This window comes from Nylanderia fulva, unplaced genomic scaffold (assembly GCF_048542155.1).
Source record: "Nylanderia fulva isolate GAGA-0341 unplaced genomic scaffold, ASM4854215v1 Scaffold44, whole genome shotgun sequence".
NCBI lineage: Eukaryota > Metazoa > Arthropoda > Insecta > Hymenoptera > Formicidae > Nylanderia > Nylanderia fulva.
Genome location: NW_028190521.1, coordinates 865,117 through 884,589, shown reverse-complemented (window position 1 = coordinate 884,589; position 19,473 = coordinate 865,117). Strand labels below are relative to the sequence as shown.

Sequence of the window (19,473 nt, the reverse complement as noted above, 5' to 3'; positions counted from 1 at the left end):
TTTCAAATTCATCAGATCGTGCCGCAGCAACTCCTCCGCACACGTCGGCAAAATGCGACAAAATAAAAAAAAAAGATAAAAGAAAGAAAGAACAAACAAACACGTAGAAAGATGTAAATAAGTTCCACAAGTTTGCGACTTGTACTCTAAGGAACTTAATTCTTGAAAATTTTCGCGGTGTACAGCCAAATTGAGGGAAGCCACAGAGCTGGCTTACAAGAAGATACAAACGTGTTCAGATTATTTAGACTCAAACATATTTTTATGTTGAGATTACTTTATAATTAAGCTTTTTGCGTTTTTTTAAGTTGATCAAACTTGCTTAATTTTTTTTTTAATAAAAGATTGAGAATTTCTTTATGATTCTTTGACTTGGAAATGATTCGCAAATATCCCTTTTAGTGAGATGGAAATCCATATTGCATCAGCAAGCAATCGCTGCACCCATGATTTACATATATGTCATATTATTGATTAATTTTATTTTTGCACAAACTTAAATAATTGCGCTATAGACAATAATTTATTTTATTTTAATTGAATTAAAATTGTTTTTTGACAACTTCGAGTGTTTTCGAACAACTGTCAAAATTTTGACGTTTGAGAAAGAAAAATAATTTTTGTTGACTAAATATTAAAATATAATTTCGAGTATTCCGTATATCATATAATTAAAATTACTTGCTCAAAATAAATTATAACAAAAATATTATTTGAGTCTAATAATTTGTAAAATCGCCACACTGATGACAGAAAAAAACTCAAAGTTTCTGACACGCTCCATCATCGCGCGACGAACAAAGTTCTAAAAATAGACAGGTCGAGGGAAAAGAGAAGATCAACGGGAAATTTCGACAGGACGAAATTTCCTGCATCCTCGATCGCCATAAACGATCGGCTCAGACGGGGCGTAGCATGTACGAACTACAAACAATGCTTTTGTTTCCACGCGCAAAACGTGATACAACTGTAAAGTAACAAATATCTTGGCGTAGATCGACACGCGATCCGTCCGATGCGTTTAGAGTAGGTTCTCATACATGGAGAAGCACGTGTGCATACGTGTGTGTCTGCTATTGCGCCTTTATAGAAACGCACGGGGGCTCATCCTCTCTCTTTTAGCTGTCATTATATGCGGGTTGTCTGCCTCCAGCAACATCAAGACTCTTTACGAATTCAAAGCGGCAATGGAAAGAGACGGAAAAAGAAAGACCTGTATTAAGTATTTAGTTACGCGAAGAATCTCCATAATGAGCTCCGCTTACTAATTGCACCACGCTGCTGCGTCTGTGTTTGTGCAGGTACGCGTACTGTATTAAGGGGATCCTAAACACCGTCCTGTTTTATCCATAAAACATCATTTTTGAACACCCTTTTCTTTTTATCTATTAACAAAACGCGAACAAAACAAATTTTAATTTTCTTTAAATTTAAACTTTTTAAGTAAAAAAAATTGTAATAAGTAAAAAAAGTAAATAAAATTGGTAGGTCCGCGCTTTGTTTCTATATGTACTTTGATCGTGGAAAAGCGTTGATTATTCTATTCAATCAATAAAGAGAAAAGTGTGCGCAAAAATATTTTATCGTTAAAACAGGACGTTTAGGCGTCCTCGACGATTTTATGCAGATTAATTTTAAGCCAGGTTCCGGGTTCAATAAGACATCAACGGAGGGGGAATCCCGAATACAGCTGATGATCCTGCATTTTTTTTTTTTTTTTAACTACTAAGGTACCGTCGATGATATACGAGCCTCGTAATAGAATCAAAGTCGGAGGAGCGATTCGCATTTCTCGCGATGCACCTGCGATGTATGCAAGCGATAACGACGCTTTACACGTATATAAATGCTGCTTAATTATACGTATATATATCCTTTGAAATGTATATATGCTACTCATATATATAGCACGCCATTAATCATACACGCTGCATTAAACCTATGTCATTACACCGGCCACGTGTATCAGTGTGTATCAGATAGACATTCTCTGTAACTATAATAATGCAACTAAAGAGTTTACGTTTATTAGATTACACCTGTTCGCGAGCGCGGACCCTCCTCCATAAAATGATATACTCGTACAGACATACGTATATAATAAAACGACAATGGTCGGATAAGCATCTCTCTTTTTTTCTCCCATTCTTCCCTATCTACCATCTTCGAGATATAAAAATGACTCCTAATGAGAGACACAATATAAGAGCAAAAAAAAAAAATGGTTCGTCCTTCGAAGGATCACCAACTTGTCGAGAGATAAATGGCGTCAACGACGCGTACCTCTTTTTTTTTCTCCCAGTAACAAAGTGTCGCACAAGAAGAAGCGCAGGCGAGCGTGTCGTCGCATCGTCCTCATCGCTGTCTGTCACGAATCCGTGGAAAGGACTCGAATTCCGAAACGGAAAAGGCGTACCGGATGTTTGGGGGGCTCCGCCACTTTAAGGACAGAGATAGTCATCGGTCTTGAAGCTAATTAGCGGCGCGCAGCGCGAACAAGCGGTGGACAAGAGGGCCAGACTTGACGCGCCGAGAAGAGTGACGGATATATACAGAAAGGGCAAAAGAAGAGTACATCCCCCTCCTCTCCCCGCGCGGTGTGAATGCCCTCTCCCCCTCGTACCCCTTTCTCCCCTGGACGTGCGTCGGGAGTGCACGATCGACGAGCGCACGTCACGAACGATTTCGCGGGTAGATATAACGTCGGGGCCGACGTTATTCGTCGTTCCTCGTTATTACGCGCATAATTTCTCGGAACCTCGCTCAAGGCGCGGGTAAAATTATGCGCGGATCTCGCGAGGGAGGGGGCCCCCCTTTTGCCCCCCTTGTGCGTGCGCTGCCGGGACACGGATATAGTATATACGCGCGTTACAATGTATCGGGTACACCTGTACTACGACATTAATCACGCGGTACGGGACATTCCTGTCACGATGTATACCAGACATTATTCGCGCGAGACGAACGAGGGGAGGGGGAGGGGGGGGGCGAAAAGGCGCCAGGATTATTCGAGAAATATTTAAATTAGACTCGCTTATCGCGTGTCGGCTTATATAGAGACCCCTCTGCGCCTCGATTATCCTCCCTCCCTGCGATCTCGATCCTTTTAGTTTGCTGGAATACGCGGGATGATCAGCGCGATCGTGTTCTTTATCGGAATCGAACGATTAAATTTATTAAGGGGATCCTAAACGTCTTTGAGAAGTTCGTTATCTTTTTTCTATTTTATCGACAAAATGTGAGGTTAGATAAACTATAAATCGTTATTCTCGTTTATTAGGCTTCCAAATTGATATCTAAACGTTTACTTATATTCCTTTATCCAATGCCAAATGCGGCCTGGTCTAATTTCAAATCAAAACAATTCATATAGCTAATAAATAAATTTATAATTTATCTAACCTCACATTTTGTCGATAAAACAGGAAAAACCAACAGACTTCTCAAGGGTGTTTAGGATCCCCTTAAGGATAACATCGGTTAATTTCATCGGTCCGAAACGAGTTTGCGACAACTAGTGATGGTGACGAGAGAATCTTATAATATGAGAATGTGAAAATTAGTGAATAAAATAAAACATGATTTTTTTTATCGAGGAGGACGTCAAAAATATTTTTTGAAATGTTTTTAAAAAATTTCGGAGCGAAAGAGCGTTACGTCATCGAGCGGCTCGTGTGCTTTGTGATTTTTTTTTTTTTTTGGTTTTGTTTTCTCGAGAGAACAAACGGCGGGCGACCACGAAAAAGCGACCGATCGGCCGATCTGTACAATAGGGCGAAAAATGAAACTCCAGACCCTTCTGGTTCTCTCTCTCGAGTAGGAGAACGGAGACTCATAAAAAGGGTACTAACGCCACGCAAGATGATCCCATGTCGAGATGACGACGCCCTGGCGCCCTGATTCTCGACACCTCCGACAGCCCTCCATAAAATCTACTCTACAGCTGAAATATACATACCTCGAGCGGCTTCGATTTTATTACCTGCGTGTGAACACTGCGAGAGAAGACCGCAGTGTTGCACATCGCGATGACGCGATTTCTTTGCGTTTCGAACTATGAAATTTAATTATCGGTATCGTAAACGATTCCGTTTCATTTGTCACGCGTTAAGGGAATCCTAAACGCCATCCTATTTTATCGATAAAACATTATTTTTGAGCACTCTTTTCTTTTTATTGGTTGAGTAAAATAATAAATGCTCTTTAGGACAAGAAAAAGTTTAATTTTTAATTTAAAAAAGTATTTTTTTAAGGAAATAAATATTTCTCGACCAATACTGGCAATTCTTTATTTAATAGATCTCACAATAGATGCATTTTCTACAATTTTTTAGAAAATTCATCCATTGTGAGATTTATTAAATAAAAACTTGTCAGTATTGGTCAAGAAATATTTATTCCTTTAATTTTTTGACTGGCGATAATAAAGAATCCAATCAGAATTCTTTGTTTTTAACATAAAATCGATAGGTTCGCGCTTTATTTCTACATGTACTTCAATTATGGAAAAGTATTTATTCTATTCAATCAATAAAAAGAAAAGTATGCAAAAATGTTGTTTTATCAATAAAACAGGACAGCATTTAGGATCCTTTTAAATAAAATCTCACAAAGAGAGAATGTTTAAATTTTGCGATCTGATAAGTATCCCAGATGGGAGATCCCGCAACGCTTCGGTATCGTCTAATGATCCTTAATCATCGTAAAGGCATCTTTGACGCACGCGAGATAAATTTAATAGTTACCATTAAACAAGGAGGAACATTGAACGGGGAATATATTTCTACGCTTGAAAGCACACACACTTCACCGGTCCGGAGATAAGCGGGACAGGTCGTTTGGTGAGTCGCAACCGCGAGAATAAATGATCTCCGCGAGTCAACCATCTCGTCCTATCTTCGTCTTCGACCGACCGTCTCCTTTCCCGGAGAAATACGTCGAATAATAATAAGAATGCAATTACAAAATTAAACGAGGCCCCTATAAATATGCGTTGGTAGAACCAACACAGCGTCGAGGAAAAGAGGAGAAGAAAAGAAAATGAGAGAGAGAGAGAGGAAAGAAGATCGCGGAAGAAGGAACGGTTAATTTGTTGTGCATCAGCAGCACCGGCAGCTACGAAGACAAGCTACGCCGAGAGCCGTACTAAGAAAATAACTAGAGATAATTACGCGCATAAATCAGAGTGTTAATATTCGGGGGCGTAGGTAGGAGGCGCGCACAGGTAGATATATTCGCCTATATAGGTTAGGTCTGAGGTAGGGTGGATATCCCTGGATGTATACATGGAGGAAAAAGAGCGAGAGAGAGAGAGAGAGAAAGAGAGCGAGAGCGAAATAACGCCAACTTTGGATCGGTAGATCATTCGTGTCCGTTGGATACGCCTCCTTGTTAGCCTGGGTTTACTTAGTCTTTCGACGCTCCTACGACGTGCGTTACGCCCGCTAATAGCCCACCGGTAACGAACTACCGTCGGCCTTTTTTGAGGACCTTTTAAGCGAAAACGCGTTTCTCCTCTCGCGCGCTGCCTCTTATCGATCATGGCCGTCATCGCGAGAAAGGATCGCTTCTCTCTCCCTCTGAAAGCGAATTCCTTCCCACGTTCCCTGGATCCTGGACGGGAGGACTACTTAAGGGGATCCTAAACGTCGTCCAGTTTTATTGATAAAACATCATTTTTGCACACCCTTTTCTATTTATCGATTGAATAAAGTAGTAAATGCTTTTCCACGATTAAAGTGCCTATAGAAACACAGCGCGGACTTACCGATTTTTTTTAAAAAACAAACAAATTAATTCGTTTTTAATATAAAAACCGGTAGGTCCGCGTTTTATCGCTGTCTGTACTCTAATCGTGGAAAAGCATTTACTATTCTATTCAACTATTAAAAAGAAAAGAGTGCGCAAAAATGATGTTTTATCGATAAAACTGGACGACGTTTAGGATCCCTTTACCAATTTTATGTTAAAAACAAACAAATTAATTCGTTTTTAATATAAAAACCGGTAGGTCCGCGTTTTATCGCTGTCTGTACTCTAATCGTGGAAAAGCATTTACCATTCTATTCAACTATTAAAAAGAAAAGAGTGCACAAAAATGATGTTTCCCCCGTAAATGTGAAAGCGCTAATTCCGCCCGCGAGGAATTATTATTTCCAGTCCAGTTCGCGCCTCGAATCATCGTTCTCGATCTGTCACTGTGGAAATTTGTTTCCCCCGCGACCGAGGCCAAAGCTGAGACCGAGTGAAAACGGTGGCGAAAAGAAAACAACGATCGCACGCGGTGGCGTTGAAACGCTCATAACAGGTGGACCGATACTCTCCGGCTCCGAGATACATCTTCGAGGTGGGCGGTCCCGCACTCCTTAAATCAGCCCGCGGCCACACCATAACATTAAGCTCTCTCTCCTCGTCTTCCACCTCTCCCGGCACACTCTCTCATCTCCGGCCGTTTATTTGTTTGCTTAGAGCGAGTAATTAGAATCCGATACAAATGGTTATTATTTATCGACATAGAGAGAGAGAGAAAGAGAGAGGGACCCGTACGAATGCACGAACGGGATATACCTCCTGATTGCCTGGCGTTATTAAACCGGGAGATACCACGAGATAAATACACCAGGAGGCCAAACCCGCAAATACCGGACGCTATATAATATTGCCCGGGCAAGAGAGCCTCGCCTAACAGCTTTTATTCGCGAGCGACGCCAGAACTCAATTATTACAGCGTTGTCCACCGCGAATAATGCTATTAATAATTTACGTTACGTATTATAAATATCTACCATCGCTCGTTTAAAACCCGGGACTTTTTTCAATCTTGCACGCATAAATTTGAGCGAATCGCTTAGCGTCGTGAAATCAATTTTCATCCTTCTGTCAATGGAAGGGTACTCAAAGCAACTTTAAATGTTAAAATTTCTTATTTCAAAACCTCTTAAAATATAACGGCAAAGTGTATTCGATGCTCTCAGCTGCTGAGGAAATTGTCATCAGTAATGTGTTAAAAACACATTACTGATGACAATTTCCTCAGCAGCTGAGAGCATCGAATACACATGCAGTTGATATCCGGGTACCTATGCATTGATAACAAGGTAAAAGTTATTAATTATTATTAGCAGAAGACTAATAATAATTATTCGATCAAGAAGACCCTTTCTGAGGAATGGGAAATTGAGGAAGATGCGGGCTACTAGATAAGATAAAATTCACGCACGATTAGCAACAGTTGCAGCTGCCAAAGTATAGCATAGAAGCGGGTTCGTGGAATTAAACATAATGGGACTCTGTCGTCACGTCAAACCGACAATGCAACGGTTTTACATTCTTTCGAGAAATGTACGCGCGACTTATAGAGGCGAATCACTATCGCGATGTCAGACGCGTCGTTAATAAAGAATAATACGATAATGAAGACGACGCACACCTGTGATCCACAGAATACAATGGCCGCCCGTGATGTTTGGGAGTCTCGAATCGAGCCCGTTAATACGGGCTTGTAAGCAATAGAAGACAAAAAAAGAGAATAGAAAAAAAATATAAAAATTCGATTACTTTACTATTTTCTTTATCTTAGTTTCCCTAATCCTTAGTTAGTCACGCGGGATGCAGATGGTCCCAGCACATTTTAAATTTCATGTACTTTTAATATGCAAACCTTCATAAATGCATTCACTTATCTTCTGTTGTGAGTGATAGTTTGATGTTTTGTCTGTTTTTGTTCTCAATTATTTAAAGAAAAATAAAGACATATTTATACGTAATTAATTAAAATTAAGTAATTGTTTTCGACACAGGTAAGTTTATTAAATCCAAATTTTTTTTCTATTCTTCAGAATATGGATTTTTGGCCTCTACTGACCATATTTTTGCCTTATTAAATATTGCAAACATAAATGCCTTTGTAATTATAAATATAAAACAACAAAAAGATAAAATATTACAAAGAACATTTTTCAAAAAGATTCCTCTAAAATTAGCGAGGAAACAACTTTTAGAAAAACAATTCAATGTATCCCTAAATCGCTAAAAAGACTTTGGAAAATGTTACTGAATATTATTGAATATGTAAAACCAGGACTATCGAATAAAAAGGTCAAGAAGCAAATAAGAATGCTATTACCTAAGCAGAGATGATCAAAAAATAGAGAAACATGCAATTTGTGTAATAAAAATGTATGTCCTATTTACGTAGTATTATTATATAGCAAATGTTATAATTGTGATCAATAAATATATTTGTTAATTATTTTAATATAAATTATTCTTTATATAAATGGAAATTATTATGTTAAATTCGCATTAAATGTTTTCTCGTGTTATTTTTCAAATATTTAAAAACCTTTATCTTTATATCAAAGTACAGACTGAACTAATTTACACTTCACGCGACTAAGAAATGGCTAAAGAAAATAAAGATTCAAAAGAGTCGAATTATATGTCCTATAAATGCTACAAGTTCGCGTTGAAACATTCTCCTTGAGATATCAAACATTTCATTGATTTAAATAACGATAAAATTAATGAAGTCGCCAGTGATGAGTAAAACCATACAAATTTATTAAAATTTCGACTTAACTGACCAGTACAATTTAATTAGAAACACTACGTTTCGACCCTTAGGTACGGGTCCTTTTCAAGTGTAACTTTCAAGATGTTGATTCGACAGCAGTAAAATTACTAAGGATGATTTCATTGATTTGTTCGCAATAAGATTCTCGCGAGCGATATGTCTAATTAGTCGAATATCGCGAATAATCATCCGATTTATTTATTCCGACCCGAAGGCTCCATCGCGCACAGAGGGATGGAGATACGCCGGGGGTAACGTTCATTAGCTCCGGTGTTGATTTAATTACCGGGAGAGTAATTGGCATGCCTACTGACGATCCCGTTCCCTCTCGACTATCTCCCCCCTGCTCTTCTCCCCCCCGGCACCCCATGTCGCTTATTTCACCCGCTGGCTCTCCTCTGCTCCAGCACCCTATCGAGTCACACCCTCACTCCGGCCCAAACTCTGTTGCATATTCATCGATGATAGATTATGTCTACGTGTATACGAAGGCGCGCGTAGGAACAATCGGTCTTGCAATATCTATTCGATACACGATAGATCCACGGGGTTAGAATTTAAAATTATTTATTTATTTATTAATACTTGACGAATATTCAACTTTATACTACTCTCACCCCGAGACGAAAAATTACCGACGCTCGAGTTTGTTCCTTTTTTTTTTCGAGTATCGTAAATTGGTTCATTCGCCTGGTTTATCGCGCGTGTTTCGCGGAGGAGATATGGCGCAAATGAAAAAAAAAAAAAAAAAAAAAAAAAAGCCAGAAAAACAAACAACCGACAGAGAGCGGTTCGTTGCCAATTTCCGCGAGTCCGAGACACGTCGCAAAAAGGACCGCGGCGGACGATTTTGGGTTCGGTATACGGCCGTATATAGGCGAGCGTATATCGCGGCGATGTTATCCGCAAACACGCGGGTTCGGCCAATTTATCCCAAGGGATGAGGCCGACGTGGCCCGGCCCGGTGGTGGGTGTGGGGCAGCCTTGTCCGGCGGAATGAATTCAGCACGCACAGCCCCTGTGCGGTCGAGCCGGCTCTCCTACCCCTTTCGCCGACCATCTCCAACCACCGTGCAACGTCCCCACCTTTTGATCACGATTCACCCTCGCGTTCATCCCCTTCCTCTTTCTCGTTCGGCGCTCGCGCGCGTTAAGGTTGCCTCAGATGGGAAAAACGCGCGACAAGAGAAGAGAGAATACATTCGAATACAGAATTTTATTGAAATAAGCCATTAAAATTGTGCAACAGTTTTTTATTAATTAATTTTAAAATTCATTAATTGATAAAATCGGTACACAATTTCCTACGTATAATTAATTAATGATACATGAATAAAAATTGTTACGTATTTCAATTAAATAATAAAATTTAATAATTAAATTAAAATTGTCACACAATTTTCTGTACGTGTATAATTAATTATATATTAATACATTTTTTTATTAATTATCTTGTAATCCTCCATTACGATTAACTTACACTTTTCGTATATTCGCGGTTAATTACCGCAATGCAGAATAATACGAAATACTGAATACTTTTGTGTCCTAAGTTGAACGATATCGGAAGGGTAGGTTTTTCTTGACAAACGGGGATTTATAATTGATACAAGTGGTGTGAATGGCCCTTTAACCCATCCGCTACCATCCGCCACTCCTGATTCGCTCCACATATCGCTAGCGCGGCTATACAACGGCCGCCTGATTGCCACGGGGGCTCTTAGATTTATTGACCTGTCAATGGCGGCGCGCGAAAACGGCGAATTTACAACGCCGCAGGTGTTAAGTTCTGCCGTGCGTATAATAACGGCCTGATCTCCCCAGGCCTTACGGTAAGCCACCGCACACCGTAATTATATATTTCCGAACCTTCCGCCCGCTACCTTTGTCATTATCACCCGAGGTGGCGTAGCCGTAATTCAATGAGATCCATTGCGCGTGTATACGTGAGCGATAAAGGGGTTGATGAACGTCGCGCGAATTTTAGGAAATTTTAAGCATGCGATGCATGCTACGAATCATATACGTCATCCCTTATTTCTACATGAGATCGCCGCATTTTCTCTCTTGTGAAAGCTAAAATTACAGCTAGCGATGGGATGAAGTACCTATCTTACAAGGAATTTGCTCGCATGGTTTCCAACTCTCTACCTAATGATATCAAAGAATACTTCTAAATATGTTCTATCCCGAATCAAGTATTTCTGAATTTTTTATGACTATTTATAAAACATGAGTATATATAACTCTAAAAAGTAAAACTTGGATTCGGATTTTTAAATATTTTATATTGAACTTGATCCTTGTATTTAAATGGGTGCGAAAAATTTGGAAAAGGGGATGATTCTTTGTCGAAAATTATATATATATATATATATATATATATATATATATAAAAGGGGTTTCTTATAAACATATACTTTCTTATATCCCTCCTTAAGAAGTTACATTTTTCTAAACAGGAAGGTAAAAATTAAATTTTTTTTTCTTAAAAACTATGATTCTACAAAAAAATAAAAGACAAAAAATTTCTAAAAGAATCTTACTTTTTAACGCATATTTTTAGATGATCATATTCTGGTCCATTAAAAAGTTCTAATAAAAAATTAAATAGGGGTTGTTAGTGTTATCCCCTTATAGCGATACAGGAAAATAAAAAAATATTAATAAACATCCTTTTTATTAGTAAAAAATATCCACCAAATTTCATTTTTGTAATTTGTCTATAATGTTCGTGAAAAAAAGTAAACTCTTGTAAAAAAATAAAAGTGTAACTCAGGGAGGGATAAAGAGTTTATGTTTATATAAGAAACTCCCCTCAATTTTCGACAAAGAATCATCTCCTAAAATTTTTCGTACTTATTTAGATACACTCTGTATATATATATTTGAACATTGCAATTAAAAGCGAAGCGATGCGAGTTTTCGGTATTCCAATTGGAAAACATTGCGCGTTATCGTCTTATTAGAAGTTCCAGAGCAGCTCTCTCGGACCACGACGAGAGTCGTTCGCGAAATGATTTACGACCGGAGCAGAGCGAAATGATAGAGTAGACTTTCTTACCTTGAGCCTGGTGAGACGAGGTTCCTCGGTCGCGAGTTTCGCCAACGCCTGGTAGTCTCCCTGGGCCGCCCTGACCAACCACTCCCGCGATTTTCCGTCCAGTTGCTTTGAGGAAACATGGGATCGCGATTATTAGGGCGATCAATGATGGCGCGAGAGGCATCGATCAGCAAAAATCGCGAGAGGGGCCCATCCGATCGAGAGAGCGGGAACGAATTTTAATTAAGATCCCCGGCCACGATCGCATGGCGTGCATTCATCAAGGTGCACGTCTCCGATCGCGGAGAGAGAATTATATACGTACATAGCTCCTTCTCTCTCTCTCTCTCTCTCGTCGGATTGGCGCGAGCAATAATCGCGATCTGCGGTGGGTGATGAACTTACCGAGGCAACGGAAGCGCTGTCATCCTCGTCGGCGCCCTGCGGAGAAAAAGAGAAGAAGGGGTTAGAGCTGATCCGTCGAAAAATCAACATTACGCGCTACGTCACGCGGTCACGATCGCGCGCGACGCAAAACCGGTCCGCTGTATATGGCGTTGGCGTTGCTTGCACTCCGGAGAGGTTGCATACCGATGTGTGCGAGAGAGGATGAGACAGAGAGACAGAGAGAGAGAGAGAAAGGGGGAAGAAAATGCGTGAGCGCAGCGGGAGGCCACCGCGCGCGCTTCGCCCATCAGATTGATATACGGATCCAATAATTGATTCTCCGGTGCAAGACCTTGGGAGGATCTCTGGCTGGCTGGCTGGCTGGCTGGCCGCACGCACTTACGCAACTCTCGACAACGGACGTCCCATTTCGGAAACGTCGTTCTTCTCCTTCTCCCTTCCTCTCTCGGCAAATCGAATAATTTTCTATCACGATTATCAAAGTGATGGATGTAAGAAAAAGACTTCATGGTATTTTTGATAAAATGCTTGTCCCTTACAAAAGGTGGCGCCCTTCAGAAACTTCTTGCGCGCCGGATAATTGCGTAATTACTTTTATGCACAACCGAATCCTCGATAATGTCTTAAAAGAGAATAATTTTTTCATCAATGTACTCTCTAAATTTTTTGGAGTGGAATCTTACTCCAAAAGAGTAGAAGCTCATTCAGAAGGAGTGAAATCTCATTCCAAAAGAGTAAGATCCCACTCCAAGAAAAAAGAGTATGAGTTGGTACTTTGGTACCCTTTAGAAACTTCTCGCGCGTCAGATAATTGTGTAACTTTTGTGCACAATCAAATTCTCGAAAATCTCTTAAAAGAGAATGAATTTTTATCAATATATTGTCTTTTCTTGGAGTGGAATCTTACTCGAAAAGAGTAGAAACTCATTCAAAAAGAGTGCAGGAATCTCATTTCAAAAGAGTGAGATCTCACTCCAAGAAAAAAGAGTATGGGTGTTGGTACTTTAGTACCCTTTAGAAACTTCTCTCACGCCAGATAATCGTGTAACTTTTATGCACAATCGAATTCTCAAAAATGTCTTGAAAGAGAATGATTTTTCATCAATATAGTCTCTAAATTTCTTGAAGTGGAATCTTAAAGAGTAGAAGCTCATTCCAAAAGAATGAGATCCCACTCTAAAAAATTTAGAGAATATAGATTGGTACTTTGATGCTCAGGCACTGTCGTGTATTTTTGACCATAATAATTTTTTATAGCAGCTGCTCTGAGTATCAAACATTTTTTCTGATTACATATTTGGAGGTTTCCGAATGTACCAGTTGTGAATGGAGAAAGAACACATTTCTAACATTGTTCAAGTTGCTTCGGATATTCAGGTGCCTGTTCATCGACGAAAGGGTTAATTGTACTGATTGTGAGGATACGCCGATCTCCGGCAATGTTTTACATTATACTTATATCTACGTGGTACCACGATGGAGGATGACGTCGACGACGGAGGTGGATGAGCGGAAAGGGTTCTCCTCTCGATCCCAGGAACGCTAAACGACTACTCATCCCTGTTAAACTGTTTGTATTTTCACTCGTCACGGCCACGTCAGGTCGTCCGAGGTGCTCATATCGACACTCGGCCCCGAATCGATCGTGACTCTTCATAAATTACTGAAGAAGAGAGAGCGCGCTTATTCGGCCGAGTCATCATTAGCCCCGAGCCGCGATATATCTCTATCCATCGACAAGATCGCGCGTGTCCTTAAGTGAAATCACGTTTTCGAAGGACGCCCTCCCCTAATAAGTTCGACGTTAATCCAATTTCCCCTTCTTTCTCCTCCGTGTCAGAAGAAGGGGAAAAATCGACGATTTTGGACCTCCCTTCCGGAAATTCTCTTCTCGAAAATGATAGTCACTGACCCCTCTGTCCCACCCTCCCGTCGCGTCAGGTGGTGTATCGAGGTGCGTTCCCAGCTTTCGTGCTCGCGCAAACACGCCTGTACGCGTGCGAATGCACAGATGCACGGCGATAGGATGGACTTTGTTATACGCGTGCATCGGAGAGGCCATGCTTCATCAGCGATGCGATAATTGTACTCGCGACAAAACGACATTCTGTGCTGCCTGGCGAAAACGGAGAATTATTATTAATATTTAATTTCAACCCCTCTCTTATATCTGTCTCATTTAATCCATGTGTAATCGAGTGAAAAAACGCATCCGATTTTTCCTTCTCTCGCATAAAATATAAGAGTACCTAAAAAAATATATAAAGTATGTAGAAGAATATGTAAAAAGAGAGAAAACCGATTCCTCAAAAATTCCTCCCTGCATATATGTTTCGAGCTTAATATGCAAATTGTCGCGAAATTATGCAAGCAACGAGAATCCCCGAGCGGATTCGTCGACATATCATCCAGAGAAAGAGTCCCAAAGAGATTGCGAGAAGAAGGACTCTGATACCTTCAATTTCGATGATCGAGAAAAACAACATGGATATATATTCGCGATCGTATAATATTCTGTCGTTCTGTGCGCGAGTCGCTGATTGATTTTTAAGCGATCGCGAGATAAGATGATCTTCGATGAGACGCAGGGACACCGGCTCGTCCTATCTCAGCCCGTATCCAAGAGATATGCAAATGCTCTCATCCTCCCGTCGCGCGTGAGAGGCCTCCACGAACAACGATCAGACAAACGGGCCAGTCAGCGACGGCGCGCATGGACCATAATGGCGCGGTTATCAGATAAGCTTATAAGACCTGGGTAATCGTAATAGCATCGCGATGGCGATTTCTCTCCGTGAACGGAGGAAGGAGCAGCAGCTCGCCTCCTTTCCTGCCCCTTTCGACGAGTCATTGTTTTGCCGTAATTAATATTTTAATTGAGATCAGCAGGAATTAATTGACGCAACTGGCCTGCCGAAGTCCCTTCCTCCGCCTTAACCGATCAATCGCGATCTGGTCAGAATCGCGAGATAGGAGATCCTAAACGCACCTTTTGCGCGCTCTTTTCTTTTTACTGCTTGAATAGAATAATAAATGCTTTTCCACGATTAAAGCGCACACAGGAACAAAGCGCGAACCTACTGATTTTTATTTTTTTTTGTTTTAACATAAAATCGGAAACTTCGCGTTTTGTTTCTACAGGGTCTGACATAAAGTGTCACACCGAAAATATACAAGTAGATCTTGTTATTTAGAGACAATTTTTCCTCGGCAAAAATATCGAAGAAGGCCATTATTTTTTGCATGTTCCCAATTTTTGCCATCATGTATCTTTATAACTAAACCTTAAATTAAAATTTTATTAAAAAGTAAACTCTACTTGAAATTAATTGAAAAATATGGTTTTGTTAATATTTTATTTCCACAAGGCTTATTAGTTTGCGAAAAACTCTTTATTTTCAATCGCTTATAATTCGAAAATTATTGATGCCTCAATATTTCTTTAATCGCGAAAAAGCATTTATTATTCCATTCAACCAATAAAAAGAAAAGGGTGCGCAAAAATGATGTTTCATGTCAGTCATATTTCTTGACCATTTCATCAATGTATTGATACTCAATTATCCCTTCATTCAAAGGACTTAATTTTTCGCTCTCTCATTCGTCTCCCAAATATCTTCATCATACATAAAGAAGGGGGTTTGAGAAGGGACAAAAAACTAATTTGCTCGTTAAGGGGATGCTGACCATGTCTGTTTTATCGACTTTGAATTCAAGGGCTTTTCTTTTTTTATTGACTATACAGTTTGAAAAATCCTTCTCTACAATTAAAGTACTGATCATAATAAACGGGGAGCGCTGTAATTTTCGTATAAAAAACAATAAAAGTTAAAAAATTACAGTTTTTTATCGGCCTCTTGCATCAGCTCGTAACAATACTTATTTAATACAAAAGTTCTGCAATTTATTTGTGCACAAAATATGGTACTCCCGATAGAGATGACATGGAAGAATAATACAAAAGTAATAAAAATGAGATTAAAAGCCTGTATCGAAAGATTCGTACTCGAATTAATTATATATATATATATATATATATATATATATATATATATATATATATATATATACATTTGCGTACGGAATCGATGCCGAGGCATAAAACAGCAAAAATTAGTTGCCGGACAGCGCTCCCCATTTATTATTACCATTACTTTCATCGTGAAGAATTGTTCAATCTGTATATTCAATAAAAAATGAATCTAACCTAACTTAAAGTCGGTAAAACAGAACTACGGTAGCGTCCCCTCAATCGAAAAAAAGAACCTCCAGATATCCGGGAGTGGATGTTCCATCCCCTCCGTAATAGTGATACGTACACGCATGGATAGATGCATGGACGCGTTCGCGTACATCACGTTCATCGTAATCGGATAAAAAAGCTAACGGATACGCGACGCATACAAGCCGCGTAATCACTTAGGACGTGATCCTAGCACGAGAGAGCGAGCAAGCCGAGAGTATCATAGAAATGGATACAAAGGGGGCCATCAAGCAAGCCACGGTAACGAGCTATCCATCCTCTTTCTCTCTCTATCTCCCTTATATCCGTACCTCCCATTGTTATCGCTCTTCGTGGCGCATCAGCGCAGACTAAAAAACACGCTCGCCCAGCAGTTAAGCCGCGCACTATTCGCGCGTCTAATTCCGCCGAATGTGGCCAGCGGCAGGTACTCAAGTACTCAAAGTACAGGGCGTGCACGTGCTACCTCTCGGTCCCCCCGTCTCTCGAACAATAAAAGGAATAACGCGGAATGTAAAGCGGATAGAGAGAGAGAGAGAGAGAGCGAACTCGCGCGCGCTTCTCTTCGGGGTGGAAACGTTTTAATAAGCGGACGTGCGCCGCTGCCCTTTCCGAGGGGGCGTATAAATATATTCGGTTGCTCTCTAACGGCGCGTGAAAGAGAGAAAGAGAGAAATATGTATATAGAGAGAGAGAGACTACGGAGTGCACACCGGGAACGGATATATCGGCGAGACGGTGAAGGGGGCAGGGGGGCAGACCTGGTAGAACGAGAGGCAAAACATGTTGCGGCACGAGCTGCCTCGAGAGCTCCGCGGAATTAGCTTTATTATAACCTGGGGGCCATCCATACACGCCTAACAGCGCACGAACATTCGCCGGCCAATAAGCCAAATGCTAACCAAACATTTTCGCGACTCGGCGCACCCTACAATTCATCCCCCCCCTCCACTCCCTTCGACCCCCTCGTCTCGCCACCCATGCCGCGCCGAAAAGTCCAGCGAGGAGGATCGATTCTGATTAAAGCGGGATGTGTATTTAATGCCGACGAGTCGTCATGCGTTTAATTTTTCGGATTAATCGTGACCCATATTTTAAGTGTTATAAGGAATATGATCCAAGCAAATATTTAATGTGTGCGTCGCACATAAATATCAATTTTTATTTTGAAAATATCTTTTCTTCTGTGGTCAATTATACAAGGAATATTTTAAGAAAAAAATATTTAAGAATGCTGTGTGTATGAAAATATCATTATATGATATATTTAAAATTAAATTACGAGAATTAATGTGTACAATATTATATATTAAAATTCATTATAAAATTAACTTAATTTCCATATGTGAATGTACAAAAATATCAATAGTTTTTATTTTGAAAATATTTTTCTGTATATGTAATATACAATATATTAAAATTCATTATAAAATTTTAATTTGGGATATGCATAACAAATTTTCCTATAATTAATAGTATATTGTGTATCAAGTGCGGAAAGTTGACAATTGGTCACGAGTGCGGAGGATGGACCACCCCACACGAGTGAACAATTGTCAATCCGCACTTGATACACACGATATTTTGTATTACAAGTGTGCAGGCAAAGTGGCTTTGTGCGCGTTTTCTGTGCGCGAGGTGGCCGATCGCACGCCGCCTTCTTGCGACGGCACGGTGCGGGAATAGCCGCGTTCAAAGTCATTGCCCACGGCTTCAGCCGTGGGCAATGACTTTGAATGCGGCTTATTCACTCACCGCGTCGCCGCTAGATGGCGGCGTGGGAAATCGGCCGTTTTCCGCACAGAAAACACGCACACAAAGTGCCACTTTGCCTGCACGTGTAATACAAAAAAATATATATATGTATATACAATATTTAAAATTAAATGTTATATATTATAATACTAAATTTCCATATAACAATAAATTAAAATGTATTATAAAAATAAATATATAAAATTTTAATATATAGAAATTTTGTTGAGATAAAAAGACTTGATTCAATCTCTGTATAGTCGTGGCTAACCGAGAATTAATACCGATGGAAGCAAAATTAACTGCATTCGTTAATTCCCTAAAAGTCCGCCTATAATACAGTAGGTTGAATGCGAAATGCACCGCGCGGTCGCAGAGGAGGGATCTTTCTATCCGTCCCCAACGGATCCCTTTCTCCCCTTTCTCCCATCGTCGCGTCAGGAGGAACTTTTCTGGCCGCGGCAGCGCCGTGAAACGATTAGGGCCCCAGATTAGTCGAGCGCGCGAGATCGATTATGCGATCCTGCGGATAACATTGGCCTGATTTATTCCCCTAATGGGCGTTCGCGCATTCATTTCGAGGCCGTGCGAGGCAATTCCACGGGGCTTCGTCGGATGGCGGTGGCCCGTCCTCTGTCGCTGACAGGAAAACTCTCGCTGGGTGATTCAGCGTTCGGTTCGGCGACGCCTCCCAACGACCACCATAATGCCTACCTATCTCCGAGTATAGCCCACCTACCTAACGCCATTTCCATCGTCGGGGATTATAATCCGAAGGTTCAGTCGCGGGCCCGAATGAAATCGCGTCGAAATACGACGACGAGATGCTCGGTAGGACAAGGTACCCATTTCCGAGACCTCCCTCGTTGCCGACGATTCCCTCCCGTTTGTTCGAAAATTTAAATCGATCGGTCAGGTAATCAAATTAAAAAAAAAGAATTTTTTTTTAAATAAATAATCCCTACTTCGCGATTTGACAGATGCTAGAGTTTGAGATGCTAATTATCATAGGCGCTCATGGGGGACTTATACCCTGGATTGTAATATTTTAATTTTTTCAATTTAGAATAATTTTATAATTAAATTCCCAATTATTAATAACAGTCACTAGTATTTAAATAAGAGTTGTAGAAAATAATCAATCAAACTAGCGAGTAAATAATTTAGTCAGCTTCACGACGTTTCGACCATGTATGATTGTGATCCTTTTCAAGTGAAACACTAAAATATTTTATTACATAAATAATTTTTCGTTTGAAATTTATAAATGAATAAAAAATAAAAATCTAGGTATATGAGTGCTCATGTGCCGACTAATTATACCGACTAATTATTCTCCTCCAGGGGGCGTGAAAATTAATTCCTCGTCGGCGGATGAATCTCGCGCGACAAGTCGGCGCTCGCGCGATTACACGATTCATCCGGGGAAAATTAGCGCGATCGCGGACC

The 19,473-nt window shown here is 40.3% G+C and overlaps 1 protein-coding gene across 1 annotated transcript in view; it reads right to left on the bottom strand.

The window, feature by feature from the left end:
• Positions 1–19,473, bottom strand: part of sowah (ankyrin repeat domain family member sosondowah) — a 164,852-nt gene that overhangs the window by 131,652 nt on the left and 13,727 nt on the right. Inside the window, exons 5-6 of the mRNA XM_085486485.1 lie at positions 12,024–12,059; positions 11,640–11,744 (exon numbers count right to left, since the gene is read on the bottom strand). Of these exons, the coding sequence (XP_085342611.1) occupies positions 11,640–11,744; positions 12,024–12,059 (141 nt within the window). The remainder of the gene's footprint in view (positions 1–11,639; positions 11,745–12,023; positions 12,060–19,473) is intronic.